A 26,117-nucleotide genomic window follows, 5' to 3' on the forward strand; every position below is an offset into this window, starting at 1 on the left:
GGGGGTGGACAGAAGGGAGGTGGGACTGCAAAGGCCTCTGAGGCTGCAGTGGGGCTGTGGGAATGGATGGGGGATGCGGGGAGAGGGGAGGATGCCAGCCCGGCCGCAGAGTGGGGTCCACAGGGTGGAGACGCTGATGGAGGGGAGAAAGAAGGGAAGCCTGGGGAGGTCAAAGGGGCACAGAAGAGGGGGCGGTCTCAGAGCCCAGGGAGGGGCATCGGGGAGCTGGTGACGGCGGGCAGTGCTGGCCTGAGCGTCTGGCAACCAGGAGGTCACGGGTGGTGTGAAGGGGACAGGAGCCACGTGACAGGCAGCCGAGGAGCACACGGGACAGAGACAGGAAAGGTGGGCAGGGCAGAGCTTGCAGACGGCATTGGGCGGGGAGGTAAAGCCCAGGAGAGGATGACCTTGGGGGGAGACACCCTTTCTGCTGTATGGCCACTGGGAGTGGGGAGGACCACGGAGGGAGCAGGCAGGGTGCCTGCCAGTCAGGGCATCTCCCGGGGCATCCCTTGGACACATGCGCCCTGCAAATTCAGTCCTGTCTTGCCACGCAAAAGGAGTACTGGTAAAAATTTCAGAATACACATTCGGACATGCCCCCTCTGCCCCCTTCGCTGAGAACCACTCATCAGTCGTCTCCTGTCTTTACAGACCTTTCTCTCCATCAATGCTTGCAAACACGAGATGGCTCTTCACACACTGCTTTACATTCCTGTTCACTCTGTGTGCAGTTTATTTCACCAACAGCCTTTTAATAAGAAGCTCCATCACTTATGGATTTAGTCCCTGTGTTTTGAACATCTGGATGGTTCTCTGCCTTCTCGCTAAACCAAACAGGGCTTAAGATGGGTCTTTTGGGTCCATGAAGCCCCGAGGTCGAAGGACCTGCCTGCCGGCTCATCTCACTTGCGCCTGTGTGGCCCACCTGCCCTCCTGGAGGCCCTCTCTTCACTCTTCTCCAGCCACAATTTTTTTTCAAGCTTTTCTCAACAAAGCATTAACAATTAAAAAAAAAACCCTTTGCCAATTTGTTAATGAAAAATGGTATCCTTTGCTCTTTTAATTTTCATTTAGTAATGGAAAGGCGTCATGTAAATTACCCACAGATAGTTGGAGGTCATGGGCAATTAAATGTAATTAATTCACAACGGAACTTTTCCGGTTACTGGGGATAGTTTATTTCCATCGCCAGTAGAGGGCTCTGCAGTCCTACCGAATTATCAATTTCAGACTAATACATTTCACCCAACACGCGCTTTTTCAATTTCTGGAAAGGTCTAGCCAACAGTCACTTCCCCATCCCTGTGAATTTTATGGATTTGATCTTTTGCATTCTCCAAAGAAATGCTGTCAAACATCCGCCATCAGGATGCGATTCTCTTCGGTTGGGATATAATGGCTAAACCATGAAAACCAGTTTGTGTTTGGCATGCTTGAGTTACTAATTAGATCTGCCCAAATGACTCTTGGAAGCTGTGGAAGTTCTTTCTGAAAGGGTGCTATTCTGCTTGCTACAGAGAACCCCAGGAAAACCCAGGTTTAGGGGTTGTATCTTTACCAAACTGAAAAGGACAGTCCAGCCACCTAGCCAACCATCGGCCCGCCCTTCCATCCATCCATCCAAGCCACACAGACTTGCTGAGCATCTGCAGTGGTAAGCAGGGAAGGCTGGGAAACACGGTCCCTGCCTGCAGAGCGAGTGGCCTCCTGTGTCTGAATGGGGGCTGTGGGCAGCCGGCAGTGGCCAGGGAGGAGCTGCCATCCTGGGCAAGACCCGGGGCAGGGGGCAATGGGGGGGCTCACTTTCCCGAACTATAGTCACCTGGATTCTGTTCCCATATTTAGTATGTGAAGACGGCTTGTTCTCTACTTCCATTATTTAAAGACGATAATTTGTAAAATTTCTATTTCCCTGTATTATCTTTCATGTAACTGTACATGTTACTGGGTTGGCCAAAGAGTTTGCTCCGGTTTTCTCGTTACGCTGGATGAAAAACCTCAATGAACCTTTTGGTCAACCCAATACAACAAGTCCTTACTGGGTGTGAGCTGGGATAAACCGTGAATATCAGTCACAGGATGAGCAGAGGTGGATTAAACAGTCCAGAGCTGGGCGGGGCTGACCCTTGACGGGCAGGAAGGTGAACGAAGGTGGAAGAGAGGACCAGGAGGAGGCTGGGGATGGAGGCGCAGCGGATGGGCTGTGACAGGTGGCATGGGGAAGCGGGTCAGTGCTGCTGGCAGGAGCCCACTGATACCACTGCTGGAATCAGAGGAGGCTGCTGCCTGGAGGGCGCCAGGCTTACAAGACCATCCAGACTGCCTCCTGGAACCCCTTCCTCTGGTTGACTCCCAGCCACATCAGAATAACGAGCTCACGCCCATCTGCCCGACCTTGTGCCAACTTTGAGAAGTGCAGGAGTTAACACCTGGGCACGAGGCCTCGCTCACCTTCCCCAGGCACCATTTAGCCGCATTTAAGGCACCCCCTGCTTGAAGGGTTTTCAAACTGGCTAAAAATCCCTTAGTGCCTGTGACATCACCCTTGCTCACCCCCACTGCCCACCACAGAGCAAGAGCAGATGTGGACCATGCTTTGCAGTCCTCAGCCGGTCCTGTGCGCCTCGTGGCGCCCGCGGGCATCCTCATGGCAGGCGGCACCCTGGGGCATCCGCGGTTGGGACCGCCCTCCCCTCCGAGCCGCCCATCCTCCTTGGGGGTGTGGGACGCTCTCACTGCCACTGTGAACTGAAACTGCTCTAAAATAGAAAGTCTGTGGTTAAAAAAAAAAAAAAGAGAGAGAGAGAGGTTTTGATGCCTTTCAGTTCAGTTCAGTTGCCCAGTCGTGTCTGAGACCTCATGGGCCACAGCACGCCAGGCTTCCCCCTCCATCACCAACTCCCGGAGCTTGCTCAAACTCATGTCCATTGAGTTGGTGATGCCATCCAACCATCTCATCCTCTTTCATCCCCTTCTCCTCCTGCCTTCAATCATTCCCAGCATCAGGGTCTTTTTCAATGAGTCAGTTCTTCGCATCAGGTGGCCAAAGTATTGGAGTTTCAGCTTCAGCATCAGTCCTTCCAATGAATATTCAGGACTGATCTCCTTTAGGATGGACTGGTTGGATCTCTTTGATGCCTTTGCTCAACCTGAAACCCTCTCTGTGGCTCCGCAGGAGGGCCCCGCTTCCTGACAGCAGCCACTCAGGGCTCATGGGCACCGGGCCCCCTCCTCCCACCCTGGTGCCTCTATTTCCACACCTGATGCTCCACCAGAGCAGCTGTCTCCTGTTTCTCCCTTGTCCTCTCCTCTCCTCCCTCACTGAAGCCCCACCACCCCCATTTGAGCAGCTCTGTTTCGGGGTGGGGGGTCAGGTGTAGGTCTTTGCTCTGTCCTTCCTGAATTTCACCTTGTAAAGACAGGGCTGACGTACTTGTTCTGTTTATTATACATCTGTTTTATTTTTAAAATCATCCATGAATATCCATGATATCTGTGGGTTATTAACCAGGAGTAGAGGTCTCTGTGAGCTACAGAGACATAACTGGTGGGGCTCCCCTTCTCCTGCCTCCTGGGCCAGCTGAGTTTACACCAGCACATCTGGGTGAGATCTCTTGGCCGGCTGCCACGGGCGGTTGGCTGGGAGCCCAGCAAGGAGCCCCGGTGGGTGGACCTTGAGCTCTATGCCCAGTATCTATGGAAACGACACACCAGCTGGAAAACCAGGCCTCCTGGATGGACGAGCCCCAGGACTCTTACTTAGACCCTCCGTCACCTGAAAGAATACCCTAATTATCTGTGTGACTGAATAGAATCATAAATTCTATTATGCTTATTGTATATGACCACAGGCCTATTGATAACTGTCCACTGTTAAGTACCTAGGCTTGAGGCATATGAATCATGGGTTACCTTTGATTGTATCTTTCTTTTCCTTTGTTCAGACTAAATTCAGAGAATTTGGGGAGGTGGTTTTGAGCACATACACTTAGGGTATCTAAGGTTTTCAGAAAAACTGATCGGGGTCCTTGGCTAAGAGGAGACTCTGCCTTGGGCCCGCAGGTGTAATAAACTGCACTCCACTATCTGCATTGTCCTTCTGAGTGAGTTTGTTTCCCAGAATGCATGGCTACAACAGGACTACCCAGCCTTCACTCCCCCAAAGGCCAGCTGGGGATCAGGTGACGGCTTTTGAATCAGACCCAGGCTTAAATCCAGATGCCAGCCCCTTAGTTCTCTTGTGCGTGCGTAAGTTGCTTCAGTCGTGTCCAACTCCTGGCGACCCCATGGACAGTAGCCCACCAGGCTTCTCTGTCCATGAGGATTCTCCAGGAAAGAATACTGGAGTGGGTTGCCTTGCCCTTCTCCAGGGGATCTTCCTGACCCGGGAATCGAACCTGCATCTCCTATGTCTTCTGCACTGGCAGGCAGGTTCTTGACCACTAGCGCCAGCTTAGCTCCAACTAAGAGAAGCCTTAGTTCTCTCGTACATTTGGTCAAATGAAGCACTCTGAGCCTCAGTTTTCTGGTCTGTAAAATGGGCACATTAATACTTGCCTCACCAGGAGCTGGGGCAATCAAAAGGGAAAGTGAATAGAAAACTCCTTGGTATGTGCTGGACTCCTGGCCAGACAACTCGAGTCCTCCTCGCACCTTCATCCTCTGATCAACCATCACAAAACACCAGAGGAGGCTGGCACCCTGCCTGGATAGCTTTTGTCCAAAAAAATCTATTAAATATGAATCACTTATCCCGTTAGGCTGCAACTACTGAAGCCCGCGCTCTAGAGTCGATGCTTTACAACAAGAGAAGCCGCTTTAATGAGAAGCCAGGGAACCGCACCTAGAGAGCAGCCTCCGCTTGCCGCAACTAGAGAAAGCCCACTCTCAGCAATGAAGACCCCCTGCAGCCAAAAATAATAAATAAAAAAATCATTTATCCCACAGTTCTTTTTTTTTTTTTTTATCCCACAGTTCTTAACTGTTAGATGCATTTCTAATATGTCCTAACTAAGCAGATGTATTGGAGAAGGAAATGGCAACCCACTCCAGTATTCTTGCCTGGAGAATCCCATGGACAGAGGAGGCCTAGCCGGAGGAGGAGCCTAGCAGGCTACAGTCCCTGGGGTCGCAAGAGTCAGACACGACTTAGCGATTAAACCACCACCACCACCAAATAGATGTGTATTCGTTCCCCCATCTAGCTTTACTGGAAGAGAGAATTTTAAGTGGCAATTGTTTACCTGTGCTGTACACACATGTGTGAAGGAACGCACTGGAGTTATTGTGTGTGGAATAAAGAAGCCCTCCCACAATAATGAGAACAAAATAGAATGTTTTGTTAAATTACTTTCAAATCTTTTTTTGGAAAATCTGAATTTGTGTTTGGAAAACAAATCAGAGACGTGTTTCACCAGCGTGTTCCCACGTGCACAGGGTTTTGTGGGAGAGGGAAAGGCCTCCAGGCAGAAGTGATGTTTTCTAAGAGTTGCGTTCTTAGCGCTGCAGAGAGGAACTCAGCCACAGGAATTCTTTATGAGAAGACGTGATGAGTAACCAGGCCCTTCTGTTATTTCACCTACTCGAGCAAATGCCTCAAATCCTAATTTTGCTGCCCTCAGGCCCACGTGTGGGGCTCTCTGCATTTCTCCGATTAATTAAAAGCAAGTACCCCTTTGCAATGCAGATAGCTGCTCTGCAGTCCTGCCAGGGGACCGTGGCTCAGTGCGATTTTTAATTGAATGACTCCCACTCCTGAGACCTCTGGGCCTTCCATTAATCACTTACATACACAGTAAAGGTGAAGCGTAATGAGGTGTATGTCAGGCCCTCTGACGCGGAGTGGCCAGGGTGGATACTCAGGCTGTATCCACATCTTGATAATCTGACATCCAGCATTTTGTTCTCCACAGAATGCTCGTTTGCAATGATTCAAATTAATGCCAAGACAGCTTGTCTGATATCAAGACAAACTTCTCAGCAGCATGAGCAAATAAAACAACCATGCCCTGGGCTTTGTCCTAGAGTCTGAATGACAAAGCCCTTTGGTGGGTGGAGAAGGGAGGCTTAATTCAGAGGCTGAATAATGCGGGTGTTAGGCCTGGAGCCTCTGCACCCAGACTGATCAGGCTCATCTCGCGGCACTGCAACCCTGGAAAATTACTTAGATGCTGTGTACCTCAGTTTCTTAAATCAGCAAAATGGGTATAACGATACTGCCCACCTCCTAAGGCTACTGTGAGGAGTGATTGAGTTAACACAGAGAGGTGTAAGGTCTGTGATGCCCAGATGCTCATGAAATGCCAATGTTTTTACACGCATGTGCTTCTGTTGGTTACTTAACAATGTCAACAAAATCTGGCATTTAGAATGAGTTCCCTGAGGCGTTCTTCTGGGCAAGAGAATGAGTTTTACCTTTCCTCTGAAGAACTCAGTGCTTTGAGCTTGGTGGCTAAGTACATAGAGGCCACGAGTCAGGCTGTTGGGCTTCAAATTCCAGCTCACCTCCAAGTTCTTGGTTAACCTTGCAAGTATGCATCCATGGGGGAAGATTCCAAGAAGCTCAGTGGAAAGCAACAGCTGGAAAAGTAAAACAACTGAGCACATACCTTAGCTTCTGCCAAGTTAAAGGAACTTCGTAAACAGCTCAAGATTTCCACTGAAACCTCAAAGTAAAGACAAGCTTCCAGGACTAAGGGCAAAATCAAAATATACCCTCACTAATGAAATGGAAAACAAAACTTCTGCAAGTTCAAGCTGATCAACCAGTAATTTAACTGCCTGTTAGAACTAAGTCTAGCATGCTTCAGAGTATCAACAACATATTATCCACAATGTCTAATCTCCAGTAAAAAGTTATTAATCATATGAAGAAACAGGCCTCCCCAATGGGTAAAGAATTCACCTGCAGTGCAAGAGACACAGGAGATGTGGGTTCAGTCCCTGGGTTGGGAGGATTCCCTGGAGGAAATGGCAATGCATTCCAGTATTCTTGCCTGAAAAATCCTATGGACAGAAGAGCCCAGCGGGCTACAGTCCACGGGGTTGTGAAGAGTCAGACATGGCCGAGCATGACTATGATACGACAGAGTGATAGACTATGAAGAAAAAGAAACATGTGACACATAGTCAAGGAAAAAAGCAGTCAAACGGAAACAAACCCCAAGATGCGCTGACTCGTGCGGTGTGGGGTCCACGTGGCTGGGAGGAGCAATCCCGCTGCCATCACTTCCTCCTTTTTGTCTGCTAGGAGAAGACGGAAAAGGAACTGCTCCCGTCTGAGCAGCTGCTCACGTGTAACCATCTCCCCTAAAAGCAGAAGCAGAGCTAACACCTAGCTCCACGTACTGGATAATACTTATTACGGGTATGTTTTGGTAGAGTCAAAGCTGGCTTACCTGGCATTCTAGAAACCAAACGTGAACTGAACAGCCTAAGGGCATCCTTGAAGTACACAACCAAATGAAAATGAAATCCTGTCCAGTTTTAATATTAGATATAAATATGTGGGGGCTTCCTTGGTGTCCAGTGGCTAAGATGCTACATTCCCAATGCAGGGGGGCCTGGATTCAACCCCTGGTGGGGGCACTAGATCCCACATGCCATAACTAAGAGTTCAAATGCCACAGCCAAAGATCCACGTGCTGCAACTAAGATCCCAATAGCCAAATAAAATACATAAATAAAAATAAATATTAAATAAATACACAAACATTCACTGTCAGAATACTCTAAAACCTGGCAGTCCTTGTGTGTGTGTGTATATGTATATTTTGCTTCTATCTATCTATCTATTAATATCTATCTATATATCTTAGCTTCCCAGGTGGCTCAGTGGTAAAGAACTTGCCTGTTCAACGCAGGAGGTGTGAGTTCTATCCCTGAGTCAGGAGGATTCCAGGAGAGGGAAATGGCAACCCACTCCAGTATTCTTGCCTGGGAAATCCTGTGGACAGAGGAGCCTGGCGGGCTATAGTCCATGGGCTCGCAGAAGAGTTGGACATGATTTAGCAACTAAACAAGAACAGAAGTCTATCCATCCATCACCATCTATATCTAAATGGTATCATGGAATCATAGCTTTTAGGGCTGACAGTATCGTTTGATCTGACTTTATCTTGGTGATGATGAAACAGAGCCCCAGGGAGGTGAAAAGTTTGTCTAAGATCACAGTGCTGGGTTGAGTAGCATCTTTAGGACCCTGCTACCTGACACTGGGCTGCTGTCTGCTGTTGTTCAGGCACTAGTCCTGTCTGACTCTTTGCCAACACATGGACTGCGGCACACCAGGCTTCCCTGTCCTTCACTATCTCCTAGAGTTTGCTGAGATTCATGTCCATTGAGTCTGTGATGCTATGTAACTGAATATCTACACTACTCTGGTCAGCTTAGTTTCCTGTGGGTTCCTCCTTATATTGGATATGAGGAGCTGACTGCAATTCACAAGCCATGTGAGAAAGAATACCCCCCCAAATGCAAATATCTGATGCCATTATTAGAGGGAGGTGGGCTGAAAAAAGATTTAATTTTTAAGGAGACGTGAGCACTGCAGGAGGGAAGATGTGAGCATTCCCGTGACAGAGGAGGCTGATGTGAATGGCACAGTAGGGTGCTTACCAAGAGAGAAGCTGTGTCTGACTGTTGGATGCTCAGCGAGATGCAATGATAAAGTAATTTACCAGAGGACACAAAGGGGATGTTTAAGAGGGACGTGCATGTCAGTTAAGGAAAGGGTCTGTGTTAGGTGACTTCGGGAAATTGTTGTCATTCGGTCGCTAAGTCACGTCCGACTCTTTGCGACCCCAGGAACTGCAGCCTGCCAGGCTTCCCGGTCCTCCACCGTCTCCGGGAGTTTGCTCAAAACTCATGTCCATTGAGGTGGTGATGCCATCTAACCACCTCACCTTGCAGCATTTGAAAAGCTAACATGAAAGGAGGAGGAGAACCAGAGCCCGGGAAATGTGACAAATACCTTGAAGACCACATGCAGCATCATCTGGAGGCCATTCTTGCCTGGGTATTTCCCGGTGATGTTGGCAGCAGACAGGTTGAAGAGGTTGGCTCCGGTTTCGGTACAGATGGCATGGACCAGCATCTTCTTCCCCACCCCAGATGGTCCGGCCAATAGCAGGGACTTCACCAAAGGGGCTTTCTCATGCACAGCTGCAGAACCTAAAGAAAGGCAGAAGCAGAGGCTCTAAGAGCCTGCCAAAAAAACAAGAGGTTCTTAGGTCAGGATCCATCAAGGCCGTGACTCCACGGCGTGACCCCAGTCTCGACAACAGTGATGGATGTGTTGAAAGCCTTCTCACCAGGGGCGCGCCTCCTGTCTCAGCCGGCTCGGTGACACCTTTGATTTGTACATCAAGGTGGAGCGGTCGGGTCTCCCTGGATTTCCAATACATCACTTCTCTCTCACCCTCACCCCAGCATTCTCCCTAAACTTGTAATTTTAAAGAACATTCCTGCGATAACTCACCTCCGGCATTCTGTGGGGAGGGGGCAGGGGATTCTCTGCTTGTCAGCAACTACGCCCTTTGAAGCCTTGGGTAGGTGAATTTGAAGTGGACAGGAAGATACAGGGGGGAAGGGGAAAAGCTGAGGTCCAGATGGCGGTACCCTGGGTCCTTTTTTTGAATTTTTATTTTACACTGAAGTACAGGTGATTAACAACGCTGTGTTGGCTTCAGGCATACAGTGAAGGGGTTTGGTTACACACATACGTGTGTATCGATTCTTTTTCCAGTTCTCTTCTCCTTTAGGTGAGTACAGAATACTGAGCTGAGTTCCCTGTGTTGTGCAATAAGTCTGGGGTGGTTTCTCCTGCCCTGGGGTCTGGCCTGTCAGTGGGGGCGGAGTGAACACGATGCTTGATAATGGAACGATGAGACTCATCGGGTCACTCAGAGGTCTCTGGCTTTTGCGCTCCACCACACTGTCCATCTCCTCTGAGTCCAGACTGGCACTCGGGTTTGATCTCTCGCACCATTCTGAACACGATCGGAGCACATGTTGGCACCAACTAGTCGGGGAGTGGACGGAACGAAATCCTGCGGAGCGCCGAGGTCAGAACATCTGCTGTCACACTAGTCTGCATCGGGTCCACCGCTGGGCTCTTCTGGGTCAGCTGGAAATATACCCATATTCTAAGTACGACTGTGCTTCTCTTTCTTTGTGTGTGATCGACAAGACACAGGGAATTGATCTGCGTCATCAGAAAGAAGGCTTATGGTTACCTGCTACGTGCCACAAAAGCCTGGAAAGTAGTTTTGAGCACCTCTCTAAAATGAAATAACCCGGGCATGCTTCACCTGCGGTTGGCGAGGGCACGATACTGTGTTACGATGGAGCAGACCCCGTTTCCACGACGGCAGAGACAGGCCGCCCAGACAAAGGCTCTCTCACCCTGGCAGTGGCGACCTGAACACTCAGGCCGACACACACACTCCTGTTTGTGACTGGATGCTACTACAGATGTATGGCATTTAGACGGAGCCCTCACAATCTGCCACGGGAGCGAGCTTCTCTGTCCGACTTGCTGGTAGGTTGCAAACCCATGAACGGGTTATGGGAACAAAGGCCCTGCTGGGTCTGCGGCCTGGGGCGGGCAGACCCCCGCGAGGACTCCAGGTTTCTCAGTGACAAGAAGAGGGTCCCGGCAGGATGCGTCCTGGGCACACTTCTTCCCGGACCCTCAAGGCAGCCTGGAGCCGACGCCCCTCACCTGCCGATGATGCAAATCCACCACAGCCTCACTGGTCAGGCGTTCCCTGAAAATCTTGTCACCTCCTGGTGTTCTTGGCTCTCTGCTGCCTTCCATTACGCTGTGATGGGGGTGTAGGGCGCATCTGTTTATTTACATGGATCCTGAAAGCATTGTACATTGATTTTATTGACCCCAAATTATGCTGATCCCCAAGGATTATGTATTTGTTTATGTTATATGTGCATCTTATTTATGTCGGCACCTGGGCTTTCCTGGTGGTTCAGCTGGTAAAGAGTCCGTCTGCAATGCGGAAGACCTGGGTTCCATCCATGGGTCGGGAAGATCCCCTGGAGAAGGGAGAGGCTCCCCACTCCAGTATTCTGGCCTGGAGAATCCCATGGACTTCATCGTCTACAGGGTCGCAAAGAGTCAGACATGACTGCGACTTGCACTGCTCTATGTTGACCCCTAATTCCACGTACTACCTCCGACATGAAGTTGAAAGAAGAATGAGCTATATCTTGCCAATAGGTTTAGGTTCTTTTTAAAGTTGTTCATTTATTTATTTTTGGCCGTGCTGGGTCTTCACCGCTGCGCGAGCGGCTTTCTCAAGTTGCGGTGAGCTGGGACTCCTCTCTCGTTGTGGTGTGACGGCTTCCCGCGGCGGTGGCTTCTCCTGCTGTGCACGGGCTCCCGGGCCCGCAGGCTTCAGTAACTGCTGCATGTGAGCTCGGCAGTTGCGGCTCCGAGGCTCTGGAGCTCAGGCTCAATAGCTGTGGTGCACGGGCTTAGCTGCTCTGATCTTCCCGGATCAGGGATGGAACCTGCATTCCCTGAGTTGGCAGGCAGATTCTCCTTGGAATCAGCAGGCAAGTCCTGAACTTTAAGCTCTTGTTGAAGTCAAAGTGGAGGAACTTCCTTGGCGGTCTAGGGGTTCAGCCTCATCGTTTCCACTGCAGGGGGCCAGGGTTTCATCCCTGGTTGAGAAACTAAGATCCCACATGCCACGTGATGCAGCAAAAAAACAAACAAAAAAATCCCAAAGTGGAATAAGATAAGAAGTGTCCGAACTATTTCCATCTCACTTTAAAGCAAATTAAGGAAACAAAATGCGATTTACAGTTCAGAGTGGTCATCAGAGCACAGCCTGGCCGGGGTTCCTGCCCCTGCCCCAGAGACTCAGGTCACACACAGACCGAAGTCATGAGAACACACACAAAAGTGAAGGAGGGCAGCAGGTATGTCTTACGGCAAGCCCAGACTTTCCTGCAGACTCTGGTCTGTTTGAACAATCGCGACTGAACCTCAGTGGAAGCTGGAAGAGTCTTGATTCTTTACATCTATGAAATACAGCCCCACTGAAGGGCTGGCTCTATTAAGGCCCTGGTGACAGAGCCTGTGCATAAAAGGCAAGCTCAACCTCAGGCTGAGGTTACTTTGAATGGCAGGGGCTGGCTTTGTCTATCATTTCTCCAGAGTTTGGTCATCAGGGGTTTCAGCCCAGAAGGTTAAGCAGCCAGGACAAGAAAGCAACTTAAATGTCCATCGGGAGAGGACTGGGTAGAGGAGATGTGGTACATACACACAGGGGAATACTACTCAGCCATAAAAGGAACGAAACCGGGTCACTTGCAGAGATGTGGATGGACCCGGAGAGTGTTATACAGAGTGAAGTAAATCGGAAGGAGAAAAACAAATATTGTGTATTAACTCATAGCTTCCCTGGTGGCTCAGATGGTAAAGTGTCTGTCTGCAGTGCAGGAGAGCCGGATTGGATCCCTGAGTCGGGAAGATCCCCTGGAGAAGGGAATGGTAAACCACTCCAGTACTCTTGCCTGGAGAATCCCGTGGACGGAGGAGCCTGGTAGGCTACAGTCCACGGGGTCACAAAGAGTTGGACACGACTGAGCGACTTCACTTTCACGTTTAACACATATATGCAGAATCTAGAAAAATGATATAGATGACCTTATTCGCAAAGCAGAAACAGAGACACAGATGTGGAGAACACATGTATGGATATTAAGGGGGAGAGAGGGGGGAGACTGGGACTCACATAGACACTACTGGGACCATGTGTGACAGAGACAACTCATGACAACATACTGTATAGCATACAGGGAACTCTACTTAAGGCACCATGCTGGCCTGGATGGGAAGGAAATCCGAGAGGGAGAGGACATGTGCACGTATGTGGCTGATTCACTTCGCTGTGCGCAGAAACTAACACAACTCTGGGAAGTGACTAGACGCCAGTGAAAAGGATGCGAAGCAGACACTCCAAGGCGCTACCGCTGTGCTTCCGGGCAGTACCTTCCTGGCTGCTCCAGGATGCCTCAACCCAGTGGAACGGCCCTTAGCCACAGCTCTCGGTAGGAAGAGTTAAACGGCAGTGTACCTTGACCACAACCAGGAAAACACGAGCAGACACCCCTGCCTCCGGCACAGGCACAGCAGGGCGGGCGGAGCCCTTACCTAGCGGCAGGATCCCGTACAGGGTGATGAGCTGTCGGACATCCAGGAGGGAAGGCATAGGTTCTATGGACACCTGGCGAAGGCTCGTGCCCAGGTAGCTGTACTCGCCTGGGGAGAAAAGAAACAGGATGAATGAACGGGAAACTATGCCCGTCTGAGCCGCATCGTTTAGTCGTTTGCAGAATTAACAAGTGAAGACTCTCGAGAATCCCTTGGACTGCAAGGAGATCCAACCAGTCCATCCTAAGGGAAATCAACCTTGAATACTCATTGGAAGGACTGATGCTGAAGCTCCAATACTTTGGCCACCTGATGTGGAGAACCGACTCACTGGAAAAGACCCTGATGCTGGGAAAATTCGAACGCAGGAGGAGAAAGGGGCAGCAGAGGATGAGATGGTTGGATGACATCACGGATTCAATGGACATGAAATTGAGCAAACTCTGGGAGATGGTGGAGGACAGGGAGTCTGGCATGCTACAGTCCGTGGGGTCACAAAGAGTTGGACATGACTTAGCAATTGAACAACAACAACAAAAATGAACAGAGAATACAAATTTAATATTTCTGAGCGAATATAATTATATTATGTAAGAGTCATCATGAAGAACTTTTTAGATAAAGGCTTGAAGAAAAACTTCCAGCCACAGAAACATTTCTATACTCACTACAATAACTGGGAATTCTGTTGAGTATGACCAGCCTCCTAGTATTTTAAAAAATAACCTTTGAATGTTACATATGTGAAGAGCAAGGACATATGTGAAGGACATATGTTACATATGTGAAGAGCAAGGACATATGGAGGACATATAAAGTAAATTAAAACACAACAGGTTTGGTTTAATTTCTATTCCAAGAGATTATGTCTAACATTTTCACAAACTTTAAAAATAACTTATTTAAAACGGACGTGAAATTTGTATTGGACGTGTGTAAATCTGAACCTGAAATGCAATCATTTGAAAGGAAGGATCTGAGTCTAATTTAGGATAAACAGAAATATCTCCTTTTGAGGGTGATATTCATTAACATTTTTATCATTTTTAAAGGATTACCAAAGGAATAATATAGAAATAAATCTTTACAGGTTTAATTAGAAGGCTTCAAAGAGCTTAATTGTAACTAGTCATAAATCTGAAGTGTTATTTTCCAACTAATTTAGATAAGGTCACCAGGAAAATTAGTTTGGCTCTCTCCATTTGTCATGAGGATGGACTTTTACATGCTCACTTGATTCTCTCTTGATCTGTACCTGAATCTGAAGGAAAAATATTTCATAAATGAATCACAATTTCTTGATTTTTTTTCTTCTCATAACACTTGGGATCTTGCAGAGCTCCCAATGTTATATACATATGACAAATACCTTTATGTCTGTGTGAAACACTAAAAGGACTTTAACACATCCATGTGCCTATGAAGTCCTGAAAATATCGAGGGCTTTAAAGCACTTTCAAGTGCTAAGAAAATGAGAATTAAAAACTAGGTGATGATTGCTGTTTTGTTGTGGATGACAGCCTTTCAGAGCCTCCACATGAAAAGTGTCCTTGGCAAGGACAGTGGTCTTGGTGAAGGAGACGAGTGATAAGGAAAGCTCGCCTTACGGCTTCCGAGCCCCACGCTCTGAAATGAGCAGGGAATACACAGAAGAGTGGTTAATTTCGCTTGCCCTGGAGCAGGAAGGCTCCTGCAGCCGCTGTTCAACCCTGCACTTCTCGCTGTAAATACGACATTAGAGGGGACGTGAAAAGAGCCCCCTGTCCCTGCCTAAGTAAATCAGAGCTAATACCCAGGCGTGCCCGGTTTTGTAGAGCCCCAGTAGATTTTATTTAGGCAAATGAAGTTGAACTGGTGGGTGCTGGTTCCAAGAGAGGGAAGGACCCTTCACCAAGTGATGAGACTCATTCCGAAAGCGTGTTACTACGTTTTGCTATTTCCCAGCATGGAAGCTGTAATCAACTTTTCCCATGGACTCATTCAGTACTTAGCGACTTCAGCATTCCTTGCAGACACGAGGTCTTCCATGAGGGACAGAAGACGGAAATCGTGGAGGAAAAGGCACTGGAGATAGACAGCATGAAAAAGGGTAAGAAAACCTCGGACAACAACAGGAAGAGAAACAGGAACGTGTCATGGGTCGGGCGGCGTCGTCCTCTTAAAATCCGTATGTGGAAGCCCCGACTCCCAGTATCTCAGAATGTGACCTTGTTTGGAAATAGGGTCGTTGCAGAGGAAATGAACTAAGCTGAGGTTCTTAGGGTGGTTGCTGTTTACTCACTAAGTCGTTTCTGACTCTTTTGTGACCCCTGGACTGTAGCCCATCAGGTTCCTCTGTTCATGGGATTTTCCAGGCAAGCATATTGGAGTGGGTTGCCATTTCCTTCTCCAGGAGATCTTCTCAACCAAGGGATCGAACCCACGTCTCCTGCGTTGGCAGGCACATTGTTTATCACTTGGCCACTGTGAAAGTCCTACACATATGATATAGAAAACCTAAAATCTCCCTTTAACCTTGGCTCTAAGAAACATTTAAAATGTGTCTGAGTGGGGTTTCCCTGGAAACTCTAAGAATCTGCCTCCCAATGCAGGTGACGTGGGTTCAATCCCTGGTGGATTCTTAGGGTGGGTCCTAATCCAATAAGAGGGTGTCCTTTATAAAAAGGTGCAATTTGGAGACAGATGCACACACATACAGGGAGGTCATGAGGATGGAGGTAGAGACGGGAGATATAGCAGAAGCCAAGGAACGCCAGTGACTGAGTCGACAGCAAACCATGGGGTAAGACACCAGATGCTAGGATGAGGTCAGTGTAGGCCACGTGAGCCCAAAGACAGCTTGGCCGGCAGGGAGCAGGTCTGCAGGAAGCAGGACAGAGGTGGGGAGCTGGAAGAGCTCAGAGCTTCCAAAATGAACCAACACCGCTGACACCTTGGCCTTGGACTTCTAGCCTCCAGAGTTGGGAGAGAGTAATTTTCTGTTGTTTAAGCTGCCCCCTCTGCCCCACTGTGGTACCTGTTACAGCAGCCCTGGCGAATGAACACAGAAAGAGGAAATAAATGCAGAGAATAGGAACATACAACCACACAAAAAATAATGAGAAACAGGGACTTCCTTGGTGGTCCAGGGGCTAAGACTGCATTCCCAGTGCAGGGGGCCTCGGTTCGATCCCTGGTCAGGGAACAAGATCCCACATACTGAAATCAAGACCTGATATAGCCAAATAGATAAATACATATTGAACAAAAAGATGAGAAATAAAAAGTATTAAGAAATCAAGGTGGACCAAGAACAGGTATAGCCAAACAAACAAATACATATTGAACAAAAAGATAAGAAATAAAAAATATTAAGAAATCAAGGTGGAATCAGTTTCTAACATTTCCTTTCTACTCCATGCTAAGTTGCTCAGTCGTGTCGACTCTTTGCGACCCCACGGACTGCAGCATGCCAGACCTCCCTGTCATTTACCATCTCTCAGTTCAGTTAAGTTCAGTTCAGTTGCTCAGTCGTGTCTGACTCTTTGCGACCCACACCAGGCCTCCTTGTCCATCAACAACTCCCGGAGTTCACACAAACTCATGTACATTGAGTTGGTGATGCCATCCAGTCATCTCATCCTCTGTTGTCACCATCTCCTCCTGCCCCCAATCCCTCCCAGCATCAGGGTCTTTTCCAATGAATCAACTCTTCGTGTGAGGTGGCCAAAGTATTGGAATTTCAGCCTCAGCATCAGTCCTTCCAATGAATGCCCAGGACTGGTCTCCTTTAGGATGGACTGGTTGGATCTCCTTGCAGTCCAAGGGACTCTCAAGAGTCTTCTCCAACACCATAGTTCAAAAGCATCAATTCTTCAGCACTCAGCTTTCTTCACAGTCCAACTCTCACATCCATACATGACCACTGGAAAAACCATAGCCTTGACTAGACGGACCTTTGTTGGCAAAGTAATATCTCTACTTTTTAATATGCTATCCAGGTTGGTCATAACTTTCCTTCCAAGGAGTAAGTGTCTTTTAATTTCATGGCTGCAATCACCATCTGCAGTGATTCTGGAGCCCCCCAAAACAAAGTCTGACACTGTTTCCACTGTCTCCCCATCTATTTCCCATGAAGTGATGGGACCAGATGCCATGATCTTAGTTTTCTGAATGTTGAGCTTTAAGCCAACTTTTTCACTCTCCTCTTTCACTTTCATCAAGAGGCTTTTTAGTTCCTCTTCACTTTCTGCCATAAGGGTGGTGTCATCTGCAAATCTGAGGTTATTGATATTTCTCCCAGCAATCTTGATTCCAGCTTGTGCTTCTTCCAGCCCAGCGTTTCTCATGATGTACTCTGCATATAAGTTAAATAAGCAGGGTGACAATATACAGCCTTGATGTACTCTTTTTCCTATTTGAAACCAGTCTGTTGTTCCATGTCCAGTTTTTTTTTTTTTTTTTTTTTTTCCATGTCCAGTTCTAACATTGCTTCCTGATCTGCATATACATTTCTCAAGAGGCAGGTCAGGTGGTCTGGTATTCCCATCTCTTTCAGAACTTTCCAGGTTATTGTGATCCACATAGTCAAAGGCTTTGGCATAGTCAATAAAGCAGAAATAGATGTTTTTCTGGAACTCTCTTGATTTTTGATGTTTTTCTGGAACTCTCTTCATTTTCCATGATCCAGAGGATGTTGGCAATTTGATCTCTGGTTCCTCTGCCTTTTCTAAAACCAGCTTGAACCTGTGGAAGTTCTCGGTTCACGTATTGCTGAAGCCTGGCTTGGAGAATTTTGAGCATTACCTTACTAGCATGTGAGATGAGTGCAATTGTGCGGTAGTTTGAGCATTCTTTGGCATTGCCTTTCTTTGGGGTTGGAATGAAAACTGACCTTTTCCAGTCCTGTGGCCACTGCTGAGTTTTCCAAATTTGCTGACATATTGAGTGCAGCGCTTTCACAGAATCATCTTTCAGGATTTGAAATAGCTCAACTGGAATTCCATCACATCCACTAGCTTTGTTCGTAGTGATGCCTTCTAAGGCCCACTTGACTTCACATTCCAGGATGTCTGGCTCTAGGTGAGTGATCACACCATCGTGATTATCTGGGTCATGAAGATCTTTTTTGTACAGTTCTTCTGTGTAGTCTTGCCACCTCTTCTAAATATCTTATGCTTCTGTTAGGTCCATACCGTTTCTGTCCTTTATTGAGCCCATCTTTGCATGAAATATTCCCTTGGTATCTCTAATTTTCTTGACGAGATCTCTAGTCTTTCCCATTCTGTTGTTTTCATCTATTTCTTTGCATTGATCACTGAGGAAGGCTTTCTTATCTCTCCTCACTATTCTTTGGAACTCTGCATTCAGATGCTTATATCTTTCCTTTTCTCCTTTGCTTTTCACTTCTCTTCTTTTCATAGCTATTTGTAAGGCCTCCTCAGACAGCCAATTTGCTTTTTTGCATTTCTTTTCCATGGGGATGGTCTTAATCCCTGTCTCCTATACAATGGCAGGAACCTCCATCCATAGTTCATCAGGCACTCTGTCTATCAGATCTAGTCCCTTAAATCTATTTCTCACTTCCACTGTATAATCATAAGGGATTTGACTAGTCCCTTAAATCTATTTCTCACTTCCACTGTATAATCTTAAGGGATTTGACTTAGGTCATACCTGAATGGTCTAGTGGTTTTCCCTACTTTTTTCAATTTAACTTTGAATTTGGCAATAAGGAGTTCATGATCTGAGCCACAGTCAGCTCCCGGTCTTGTTTTTGCTGACTGTATAGAGCTTCTCCATCTTTGGCTGCAAAGAATATAAACAATCTGATTTTGGTGTTGACGATCTGGTGATGTCCATGTGTAGAGTCTTCTCTTGTGTTGTTGGAAGAGGATGTTTGCTATGACTAGTGGGTTCTCTTGGCAAAAGTATTAGCCTTTGCCCTGCTTCATTCCGTACTCCAAGGCCAAATTTGCCTGTTACTCCAGGTGTTTCTTGACTTCCTACTTTTGCATTCCAGTCCCCTATAATGAAAAGGACATCTTTTTTGGGTGTTAGTTCTAAAAGGTCTTGTAGGTCTTCATAGAACCGTTCAACTTCAGCTTCTTCAGCATTACTGGTTGGGGCATAGGCTTGGATCACCATGACATTGAATGGTTTGCCTTGGAAATGAACAGAGATCATTCTGTTGTTTTTGAGGTTGCACCCAAGTACTGCATTTTGGACTCTTGTTGACCATGATGGCTACTCCATTTCTTCTAAAGGATTCCTGCCCACAGCAGTAGATATAATGGTCATCTGAGTTAAATTCACCCATTACAGTCCATTTTAGTTCGCTGACTCCTAGAATGCTGACATTCACTCTTGCCATCTCCTGTTTGACCCCTTCCAATTTGCCTTGATTCATGGACCTAACATTCCAGGTTCTTATGCAATATTGCTCTTTACAGCATCGGACCTTGCTTCTATCACCAGTCACATCCACAGCTGGGTATTGTTTTTGCTTTGGCTCCATCCCTTCATTCTTTCTGGAGTTATTTCTCCACTGACCTCCTGTAGCATACTGGGTACCTACCGATCTGGGGAGTTCCTCTTTCAGTAGCTTATCAATTTGCTTTTTCCTACTGTTCATGGGGTTCTCAAGGCAAGAATACTGAAGTGGTTTGCCATTCCCTTCTCCAGTGGACCACATTGTGTCAGACCTCTCCACCACGACCCGACCATCTTGGGTGGCCCCACACGACATGGCTTACTTTCAGTGAGTAAGACAAGACTGTGGTCCTGTGATCAGATTGGCTAGTTTTCTGTGATTGTGGTTTCAGTGTGTCTGCCCTCTGATGCCCTCTCGCAACACCACCATCTTACTTGGGCTTCTCTTACCTTGGATGTGGGGTATCTCTTCACAGCTGTTCCAGCAAAGCACAGCCACTGCTCCTTACCTTGGATGAGGTTGCCCCTCCTGACCTTGAACGTGGAGTGGCTCCTCTCGGCCCTCCTGCGCCCATGCAGGGTTTCCTTAAACTCATGTCCATTGAGTCGATGATGCCATCCAACCATCTCATCCTCTGTCACCCCCTTTTCCTCCTGCCTTCAACCTTCCCCAACATCAGGGTCTTTTCCAGTGAGTTGACTCTTTGCATTCGGTGGCAAAAGATTGGAGCTTCAGCTTCAGCATCAGCCCTTCAAATGGTTGATTTCCTTGCGGACTGACTGGTTGGATCTCCTTGAAGTCCAAGGGATTCTCAAGAGTCTTCTCTGAGAAGGAAATGGCAACCCACTCCAGTATACTTGCTTGGACAATGCCATGGACAGTATGAAAAGGGTAATTTAGGGGGGCATTTGCTGTGTTTGTCCCCTCTGTATTTTCCCCTCGAGCAGTGGCCGCCTCGGGGCCTCCTGCTTCTGTGACATGGACAGGGACAGAGGGACACAGAGGCACCAGGAAGTCACGAGCCCTCTTGTTGGCAAACCCTGAGCCCGCAGAAGGCTGGGGGAGATCAGACCCCAGCGACACAGAGAGACAGCCAGCTCTGTGCCACCCTCACATCCTCCCTGGAAAATGGCACCGCAGGGTCTGAGAGAAGCTAGGGAACCCAATCCCATCTATGGTGGTTCAGGACTTTGTCATTGTTCCACACGTGTGAACACCTGCCAGGCCCCCTTGGGTACCCGATCTCCTCACTCATTAAACTCTCACAGCAATTGAGTGAGGCACTTGCTGTTGCTATCCTCACAATCATGGAAACTGAGGCACAGATAGCACCAGCATCCCAGAGGGCAGCAGCTTCAGAGGGCGGGAGGGGGAGACATTACCAGCCTGAGCAGAGAGATGGTCAGTGGGTCTCTTTTGGTGGGCATCAGCCCTGCATCTTGGAGGAGGAGAGGGGAGAGAGCCCTTGCTGAGAGAGGGTCCTGGGGGGCAGGAGAGGTCCCCACGGGAGCCGTGGGGTCTTGGAGGGCACCAGAATATCTCCCCAGCCTTCAGATGCCCCCTGGGAACTGGGGGACTTGATAGTTGGGGTAGGGATGGGTCTCATAGCTCAGTTCAGTTCAGTCTCTCAGTTGTGTTCGACTCTTTGCGACCCCATCGACTGCAGCACGCCAGGCCTCCCTGTCCATCACCAACTCCCGGAGTGTATTCAAACATGTCCATTGAGTCAGTGATGTCATCCAACCATCTCATCCTCTGTCGTCCCCTTTTCCTCCCACGTTCAGTCTTTCCCAGCACCAGGGTCTTTTCCAATGTGTCAGTTCTTTGCATCAGGTGGCCAAAGTATTGGAGTTTCACCTTCAACATCAGTCCTTCCAATGACTATTCAGGGTTGATTTCCTTTAGGATGGACTTGGTTTGATCTCCTCGCAGTCCAAGGGACTCTCAAGAGTCTTCTCCAACACCACAGTTCAAAAGCATCAATTCTTCAGCACTCAGCTTTCTTTATAGTCCAACTGTCACATCCATACATGACCACTGGAAAAATCATAGCTTTGACTAGATGGACCTTTGTTGGCAAAGTAATGTCTCTGCTTTTTAATATGCTGTCTAGGTTGGTCATAACTTTCCTTTCAAGGAGTAAGTGTCTTTTAATTTCATGGCTGCAGTCACCATCTGCGGTGATTTTGGAGCCCAAGAAAATAAAGTCTGTCACTGTAAGGACTGAGTTTGAATAACCTCGGCCGCTTAGCAGCTGTGATGCTAAACGACAGTGATATAAAGGGTAAGGAAACACGCTAGCTCTGGCATACCTGAGCTTGCGGTGGGAGTTGGCTTTCGGGCACAGGGCTAGTGCTCAGAGCTGGGCAGATGTGGAGGGGTACAGCAAGGAGCCAGGGTGGCAGGGGGCAGCGTGGGGAGCTGAGCCTTGGGGGGCCAGACATGACGAACTTGAACGTTCTGTCTCCTGAGTCTCTTTCAGCCCTAGCTGCTATGACTCTGGTGGGGTTTGGGATTTGCATGGTGTTGAGAAGAGAGTGGAATTAACATGTTAAGCCCCTCAAACTCCAGCCTGGATGGGGAATTGGCGAGGCACGACTTGCCCTGCTTGTCCAGCTTTGAGCCCGAAAAGGAGAAGGGGTGATGCCCAACGGTTTTTCTCCTTCCCTAAGTCTGGTACTTTTATTAGAATAGGTCTTGGCGTTGGTCCATTGGAGGTGATGGTCCCACATACAAAGTATAACCATCCATTATGTGGTTTGCACTTCTGTTTTGGGAAATTTTTCATGAATAAAAATTCTCAGTATGTGTTCTTCTCCTTTGCTTTGGTTTTCCTCTTCAGGGATGTGTATTATCTTTGCCTGCCTGTGTGGATTTTCTTTGCCTACCTTTAGTATTTGCTGCTTTCTTTGTAAATCTTTTAATCTCACTTTTCATTTCCAGTTTTATTTAAAAAATTTCTGTATTGCACATTTCATTTCTCTTAAAGCTTGGTTTGTTGACTTTATTCATTCTTGTATTCACTATAATTTAGTTTTTTCCTAAAATGATTTTTCCCTTTAAAATACTCCAGTTTTTCCGACTCATTTCTGCATTTTTCTAATTCCATTTTGTGTATTCTTACATATCTTCTATAAATCCCTTCTATAATTTCCTTTAATGTTTATTTGCTTGGTTTGAAAGAGTAGGTTCCAGGTATGTCTGCTCTATGAGTATATCTTTCTGTGATGTTACCTTGCTCCTTATTCTTGCTTTATTTTAATAGAAGCTTTGCATGGGTTTTAACCTTGAACTTTTCATTGCTTAAATTTATGAGCTACTATTCCTGTATGCTGAGAAGACACTTGGGGTCGGGGTAGCTTGTTAAACCCCATAGAGCCATTGTCTTCTGTAGTTTTCCTATCTGCTATTAGTATGGTGGCTTGCTTCTCATGATGTCCTGGTTCTGTTCCCCTCCCCCAGTTTATTCTGGATCTTTTCTCTCCTTCATCTCTATTGTTCCTATTCAGCTGTTCCAATTCAGTTCTACTCCCAAGAGCTTCCTTCAGTATAAGGCCCTGTCTTCGAAGGGTCAACTTCAGGAGTGCCTATTGGGTGGACTGTTCTCAGCGGCTCAGACGTTCTGAGGCTGTCCATCGTCACGTATCTGCGGTGCAGCGAGCTGACCCCTCCCGGTTCCGGCTGCAGTTACTACCGTGGTCCCACTCTGCTCTCCAGGGACTGCTTGCTGGCTGCTTTGGGGTTCTTCCATTTTTCTGGCCCCAGTGGCTCGTACTTTGGGCTTTGAGGGGAAACTTGGGTCATTTTGTTTTGGTGTAAATGCTGTCCATATGCGCTTTTGCTTTGTCTATTTTTTACGTGGGGATCTGGGAGGATCCACTGCCACCTTTTCAAGATAAGAATCTTACCTGGGAGAAATGAGAAAAACATGGAAAAGGCAAGAGGGAGCCATGGCTGGAGGCAGCTTGACTGTTTTGCTGGACTGGGTCATCTCCGTCTGAGGACACTCTTCAGAGGCTGATTTCTATCTGCTTTGACCTCAGGCAACTTTAAGATGCTACCCAGAAACCGACAAAAGAGCGCACTTAAGTCCAAGATGGGTAAGAAACCAGAAGGAAGGTGAGAAATACGTCCAGTAATTCTTCAGGTGCTGAAGAACTGATGCTTTCGAACTGTGGATCTGGAGAAGACTCTTGAGAGGCCCTTGGTCTGCAAGGAGATCAAACCAGTCAATCCTAAAGGAAATCAATCTTGAATATGCATTGGAATGATTGATGCTGAAGCTGAAACTCCAATACTTTCGCCACCTGATGTGAAGAGCTGACTCTTTGGAAAAGACCCTGATGCTGGGAAAGATTGGGGGCAGGAGGAGAGGGGGGCAGCGGAGGATGAGATGGTTGGATGGCATCACTGAGTCAGTGGACATGACTCTGAGCAAACTCTGGGAAACAGTGGAGGACAGGGAGGCCTGGCGTGCTGCAGTCCATGGGGTTGCAAAGAGCCAGACACGACTTAGCAACTGAACAACAACAATTCTTTAAGACTCTACCATCTGCCAGGCTCTGTACTAATACCAGGAATTCAGTGAAGCAATAAAAGACATGATGTGAAGGGAGAAGCAGACAGAACTCAGAGATCTCAACTGTAAGTAAAGAGATAGACTTCTGCTAACAGTGGTATTTTTTCACATAAACAGAATTAGCAGAACATAATCAAGGCAATCCAGGAAAAAACCCTACAGTACTTGAAGAAGAAATAAGAAATAAATAGAAACCCAATACATATTTCAATACACAGCCTGGTAAAATCTTATAACATTAGGAAAAATGAAGGTTCTTCCAAGTGCCCAAGAAGGAAATGTATCTCTATTTCAAAGGGATTAAAGTATCATTTTTTGATCCAAAGGAAATGTTAGCCTTTTTGCTCCCACAGGCTGAAACTGGGTCATTGTAAACACTGGAATGAATCACATGGATATGGGTTACAATGCAATTAAAAAAAGAAAAAAAGAGTCCATGTGTCCACACTAATATCATAATAATTTTAAAAGCAAGGTGGGAGGGAAATTTTTCCAGAAGAATGTTACCTAATAAATAAAGAAAAGGAGATAGAACTAGAACATTCTCCCTTTATGAGCACCAGAGCAACCATCGATGCAGGCAAAGATCATCAGTGGATGCTAAAACCTTTAATATGGTTGGGAGCAGAATCTCCAGAGCCCCCAGGGTCCCCTGTAGGTTATCATTGATTATAAAGGAGAAAATGACGCTTTACAATGGAGGGATCTGGGGAAGCTTCATCAGGGACGAAAGTTAACTTCACCAATGATGGGACAAAGCTTCATCATATGCCTCCAGTGTGAAAGGCTGAGAAGGACACAATATTGCCATTTTTTTTTCCTGTAAAAATTGTTCAACGTGAATCAAGTCAGGAGGAAACCATCAAACCAATCCAGCTGAAAGACAGTCTGTAAAACAGTTCAGACACTTTTAAATTGTCAACATTAGGAAGGACTGAAAAAGCCTGTAAACTGGTGCAGACGAAAGGAATGAAGGGTTTCCTGGTGGCTCTAAAGAGTCTGCCTGCCAACGCAGGAGATGTGGGTTCGACGCCTGAGTCAGGAAGATCGCCTGGAGAAGGAAAGGGCAACCCACTCCAGTATTCTTGCCTGGAGAATTCCATGGACAGAGAAATCTGGCAGGCTGCAGTCCATAGGGCTGCAAAGAGTTGGACATGACTGAAAGCAGCTTAGCATGCACACATGCAAAGGAATGAAAATGATATATGGCCATCACCTCCATGATCACGGATGGTATTCTGGATTGAGAACGACAGTTATAAAGGACATAATTAAGACTATCAGGAAAAACTGATTATTAACTAGATATTAGGTAACTGTATGATGTAAACATTTTTGAATGTGATTATCTTTTTGTGGTTCTGTGGGAGAATGTCCTCGCTGATTGTTGATGCATAAAAGTGAAAATGAGGTTTGTATTAGGGTGGAAAGATTTTAAGCTTTAAATATGTTTTCAGGTCCTCAGGCTGTTTTTTTAAACATTAAAAGAGAGACATCAGCTGAAGACGGTGATAACAAATGTCTCCTCCTCATCCCTCCCAACTGGGGCTTCCCAGGTGGCTCAGTGGTAAAGAACCTGCCTGCCAATTCAGGAGATGCAAGAGGTGTGGGTTCAGTCTCTGGGTTGGGAAGATCCCCTAGAGTAGGAAATGGCAACCCACTCCAACATTCTGGCCTGGGAAATTCCATGGACAGAGGAGGCTGGTGGGTTACAGTCCATGGGGTCGCAAAGAGTCGGACACAATTGAGCGGCAGAGTGCATTCCTCCCTATTACTCCCATGGTGGCCCCTAGATAGAATTCTGGAAGGAATTCCTCATGAAGGGATTCTGTGTTGGAAGTACCAGGTGCTGCCTCTAGGGCATTCTGATAATCATGAGAGCATGAACAATTCTTCATTTCCTCAATTCAGCTTCAGCCAGAAAGAATGCCTTAGGGAGCCTG

General features: G+C 47.2%; 1 protein-coding gene across 1 annotated transcript in view; it reads right to left on the reverse strand.

The window, feature by feature from the left end:
- Window positions 1–26,117, reverse strand: part of IQCA1 (IQ motif containing with AAA domain 1) — a 180,070-nt gene that overhangs the window by 28,231 nt on the left and 125,722 nt on the right. Inside the window, exons 14-15 of the mRNA XM_065930694.1 lie at window positions 13,184–13,291; window positions 8,975–9,174 (exon numbers count right to left, since the gene is read on the reverse strand). Coding sequence (XP_065786766.1) covers window positions 8,975–9,174; window positions 13,184–13,291 — 308 coding nt within the window. The remainder of the gene's footprint in view (window positions 1–8,974; window positions 9,175–13,183; window positions 13,292–26,117) is intronic.

The sequence above is a fragment of the Muntiacus reevesi genome, chromosome 1 (assembly GCF_963930625.1).
Source record: "Muntiacus reevesi chromosome 1, mMunRee1.1, whole genome shotgun sequence".
NCBI classification, from domain to species: Eukaryota; Metazoa; Chordata; class Mammalia; order Artiodactyla; family Cervidae; genus Muntiacus; species Muntiacus reevesi.